The sequence below is a fragment of the Chaetura pelagica genome, unplaced genomic scaffold (assembly GCF_000747805.2).
Source record: "Chaetura pelagica isolate M959 unplaced genomic scaffold, ChaPel_1.0 scaffold69, whole genome shotgun sequence".
Lineage (NCBI taxonomy): Eukaryota > Metazoa > Chordata > Aves > Apodiformes > Apodidae > Chaetura > Chaetura pelagica.
The window spans coordinates 1,158,242-1,163,222 of record NW_009970724.1 but is presented as its reverse complement, the minus strand read 5'-3'; the positions used below and the strand labels follow the sequence as shown (position 1 = coordinate 1,163,222).

Genomic DNA, 4,981 nt, shown 5'->3' with positions numbered 1-4,981 from the left:
CAGGAATGACCAGATAGAGGGAGGGGAAAATATCTAAGATCAGAGCTGCCATCACCCCTGTGGTAGAGGTGGACCCCATGCCTCATCTCTACATGTGGATTCAACCAGTTCAGACCCTATTTTAGGCTGCATATGGGGCTTTTCATCTTCAGAGCACTTAACAGGCATGTGTTAATCCCCACAACACCCTTCGTGGCAGATAAGTGTTTATTATCTCCACTCCACAGCTGGTGGGACAGGAGAGGTGGGGAGTGGCTCACTGTTGCAGAACCTGGGCAACCCCAGCCCCTGGGCTGCTTGGAAAGACTCAGCAGGACTGCCTAGCTTGGGTCGATGAAGGGAGACTCAGGACAACTCCCCAGGGAGCCTGGGCCACCTCCTGTGCCAGTGGGCAACTGGAGCAGGGCTAGGATGGGCACCATCCCCCAGCCAGTGCTTTCCAGGGGAGGAAAGCAAAAGCATCTTCCAAACACAAAGCTCCAGGCCGTATCTTTGCTGCCTTTGTGCAGTAGGTCAGGACAGTGGTGCTCATTTATTATGAGCAAATTAATGACCATGGAGATTAAAGCTTTATCTCCCACCAGCTCAGTAATATTTGACTTAGTAACGTGCAGGGCTGGGCTGACACCATGTCCCTGCACACTGGAGGAGTCAAGTCCCCACTCTACCTCCTGCTCCTTAGGGTCCCAGCACCACATCCTTCCATGCTGGTGCCTAAATGTGTTCCCTTCCTCTACCTTTGACTCCTCCACCCTACTCTGAGCTGTGTCTTGTGCACTGCCAGCCTGTCTGCTCTGCCTTTCCTTGCCTGTGAAGCCACATAAAATAAGAACCAAGGGCAGAACAGGGACATGTGGCCAACACCCATGTGGTCCCAACACCCGTGCATTAACGTCAGTTTGATACTGCCATCTCTCTCTGTGCAGCAGCAGACACACACAGCAAAATGAAGGTCACCACTGTCAGTGTGAAACCACCACCTCAGCCCAAATGCAAAGTGAATCAGTGCTAAGACACCGGGGGAGGAGGAAGGAATTACCGTGCACTTGGTTGATCTCCGAGTTGGATGACAGGATCTCATCGGCCAACTTCTGGGCAGTGGGCAGCACCTCAGTGTGGTGTGCCGTGATCAAATACTGAACAAACTTCTGGAGCTGGTCCCTGTTCATCTGGAAAAGGGTCTCTGAGATGGGAAGACGGAGTTTGACCTGGTCTGGCTTGCGGATCCTGTACAGCGAAAGCGCCACGACGTGGGCACAGTAAAAAATGTCCTTGTTCCCACAGCCACATGTCACTGAGGTGATTTTGCAGCGGTCAAAGCTGATGGCCACCTTGTAGGTCATCTCTGGTTCTGTAGCAGTTGCTGGCTCTGTTACTGTCCCACTGAGGTGGAACCCTGAAGAAAGAAAGAGGGAAAGCCCACGTTAGGTTTCTTCTGACCATGATCACCCAGGCAAACTCTGGAAGGAGGACAAGGCCAGGCAAGGCTGCTCACGCACCACTGTGTCAAGGAGAGCACCTCCCAACACACACCATCCTGGTGGCTTACACCCAGCAACACCCAGCCCGTGTACAAACACACTTCTGCACCAACACACACATGCAGCCAGACTCATCGGCAAGTTTATTTAACAGCCAAACCCTCAGGGAAAAAGCAAAGCTGCTCAGCTCCCATTTGTTTAAGAGTCTCTCAGACTGTTTCTCTCCTGGGAGTCATTTTTATCCACACCTCCCTCTTGCTGAATTGGCAACTCACGTGAGCAACGGCTGGCAGAAAAAGGCCAGGTTTTCTTGCCTTTGATGAGACAGACAAAAAACCCCACCAATTAAATGCAACAAAACTCCAACTTCAGTCCCTCAACCCGGCAGAGCACTCCAGGGCATGACCACTGCTCCGAGCTCTTCAACTCAGCGGGAACAAGGAACAAGGTGAGGAGCAATGCACAGCCAAAATTGCAGGCTGGGGGCAAACTGTTTTTTGAGCTCCATAATATTTGCTACTTCCCTGCAAGATCTTGAGCTTTCTCTGAAACATTGCTGCTGGGGAGCCAGCTGCTCGTCTGTGTGATCCTGTGTTGGGCTGCAGTGACAGCCCACATTGCTCACACAAACATTATGGTGCTCCTGACAGCTCCAACCAAGGGAATGCAGAGCCTTTGGGCGCAAACAATGAAAAAAAGTTCCAACAAGTCCCCAAACACAGGTGAGAAGCACAAAATGGGCACAGAAGGTCCTTTGGGTCCAAGAAAAGTGGATACACCAAGCAAGCAAGGAATTAAGTCAGCAAAAAAAGACTGGATGCCCATAAACCTCAAGCTGAAACCCCAGAGAGCTTTTCCCAGGACACAGTTGACAAGGACGTCCAACACCAACACTTTATGCTTGCCCAGTCACCTGGAAAACAGACATCTTTGTTTTCCCATCCATTTCCCTCACTGCTCTGAGGAGAACAAGGTGGCACCAGGAGCTTAATTAATGTGGCTGGGGTCACCTGGTGCTCCTGTCTCGGAGCCCAGTGTGGTACCCAGGACCCAGCACTCCACCCGAACCCTTCTCCCCAAGAAGGATGCTCACTTTTCTCCATGCCACTGCAACCTTACGAAGCTGGTGCTTGTACAGAAGTCCCTGCAGAGCCTGCTGTCCCCCCAGGGAAGGCAGCAGCCAGCTGAGAGCCCTACAATTAGCGACAGAAAAGGAAAAGGGGAGGGGGTGAAGATTAAAATACATTAACTGCATCAAACCCTTGTGCGTTTGCCAGCTCTCACAAAGGCTTTCCGAGACAAATTCTACCAGAGGTTTTTAATAAATGGCATCAAAACCAGCTATTCACTGCCAGTCTCTTTAAAGCCACGCCAAAAACCACATTCAAATCTGATTAAGCGTCAAGGAGGTCTGCTTTCACTTTAGCAGAGGGGAGGGGGAAAGCAGACCTGTTCTGTTGCCATTGCCTGAAACCCACCCCACATGGTTGGTGGAGAAGGAGGGGAAGGATGGACAACCCCACACTGCCCTCTCCCTCACACGCTGCCAGGAGTAGCAGCATGGCCAAGGGCTGACAAACCCCCCTCCTTTGCACGAGTCCATCACCCGGCAGCCAAACTATATAAATCCTAAGGATAAACTCCCAAGTGTTTATGTTTTACCACTTCTCTGGTCTGCGATGCTTGGCAGGCAGCTCCAACTCGCTGCCAGTTTCTCCCTAGTTTACTTTTTGAACAAGTTAAAAGGACTGGAAATTACATCCCTGAGCAAGAATGTATGTATACACATGTATATACAGCCACAGGCATATACACACACACACACACATATATATATATATGTATATATATATAAAAGCCTCTAAGACAAATTACTGGCCATAAACACTGCCTTCAAATGCTTACTTTAGCAGGCTCATGGGCCAGACCCCACTTGGGCCTAACTGGTGTAAGGCTGGAAGAACTCTTTTAACCAAACAGCCTGTTTTGGACAGGTGTAAACCTGAAAATACATCAACCATGGTTTGAACCCAGCCCATGGGAGGAGCGCAGACACTTCCCAGGCTGCTCTCAGCCATCCTGAAATTGTGCCCCCCATCCACTTTGAGAGCCAGTCCCTGCAACTCTGTGCAACTGGGATCTGCACATCAAACAGGACCATTCTCAGCATGTTGGCAACTACCAGGTTCATGTGACACACAAGCTCTAAGTCACAGAATCACAGAATTGTCATGATTGAGAAGGACTTCTAAGATCACTGAGTCCAACCATCAGCACAAAACAAAACAAAAAAACCCCAATCTCAGCCACTAGGAGCATGCCTTGAAGTGCCAAGTGTCAGTTCAGATTTTTGCCACGGTGGCAGAAGGTCTATTTAAGATAAACTGGGAGTTCTATAAAAAACACTTATCAAAAGCTTAGTCAAATTAAACACAGTGAGAGGGGGAGAAAGGAGCTGGGAGAAACAGCAGCATTATTTGGGAATATTTATATAAGTGGGAGGTCAGTCTGGAGCTTCCAAGCTACATCCTGCTCTGCAGCCAGGTCTGCACCCCAGAACCCATGGGTGGGAGATGGTTTCACCAGCTCATCAGTGATGGGTATCACTGTCCCAGAGAAGATTGGTGGTTAAAAGGTAGGTTATGGTGTGGTTAATCCATCAGCCTTTGAAGCACACACTCTTTGCCCACAAAAATCTGATGCTACAAGTCACCAAGGCTACAGGCTATCCTGGAGATGTACAGCTGTCACTGGACCCTCCTTGGCACTCATCTCATGTCCCAGGAAGCACAAGGGGCACATGGCACTACAGCAGAGAGAAACTCAGCCCTGGCCACAGACACAGGGTCTAGGCAGTGCTGAGAGCAAACCCAAATACTTTCCTCTGTGTCCCCCCTGCACATTTCAATTTAAGATGTTCCTACAGCTGAGTGCTTATCTAGGGCTTCATCTTCTGTTCCTTAACATAAGTTAACCTGTTGTTTGATTTGCTGCCAGCAAAGTGACAGTGCCAGGGCTTGAAAACCATGGAAAATAAATAACTAAATACCACCTTTGTAGCTACAGACTCATTACACTCCATTGGAGCCTAGCTTTGTCCCAAGAATGATGTTGCCTCTTCCCTGGCCCAGAACAGCCACCTCTACTTTTACCAGGGATGCTTCCCAGTGGATGTATCTTTGATCCAGGTTGCAAAAGATGAGTGTTCACATCTGCCCCAGAAAGAGCACAGAAAGGTGCCATGAATGTTTGCAGGCACACAGGGCACGATGAGCACATCTCCTTCCTAATCCCACTTACTCATCAAACAGGAACAAAACACCAGAGCAAGGACCTTGCCTTAGTGCAGCAAGATATTGTGCCCCTGATTTAAATTAAAACTGACCATAGGAATGTCTTCTAGGAGTTCATGAGCTTCACATCGGTGGCAATTCCAAACTCACCAGGTGGGCAACACCTGCCTCTTTGGAGCAAATAAATCCCACAGGCTGGGGAGAGCG

The 4,981-nt window shown here is 49.5% G+C and overlaps 1 protein-coding gene across 1 annotated transcript in view; it reads right to left on the bottom strand.

The window, feature by feature from the left end:
* Positions 1-4,981, bottom strand: part of ZSWIM5 (zinc finger, SWIM-type containing 5) — a 110,820-nt gene that overhangs the window by 30,495 nt on the left and 75,344 nt on the right. The window contains 1 exon segment of the mRNA XM_010006698.1: positions 1,040-1,396. Coding sequence (XP_010005000.1) covers positions 1,040-1,396 — 357 coding nt within the window.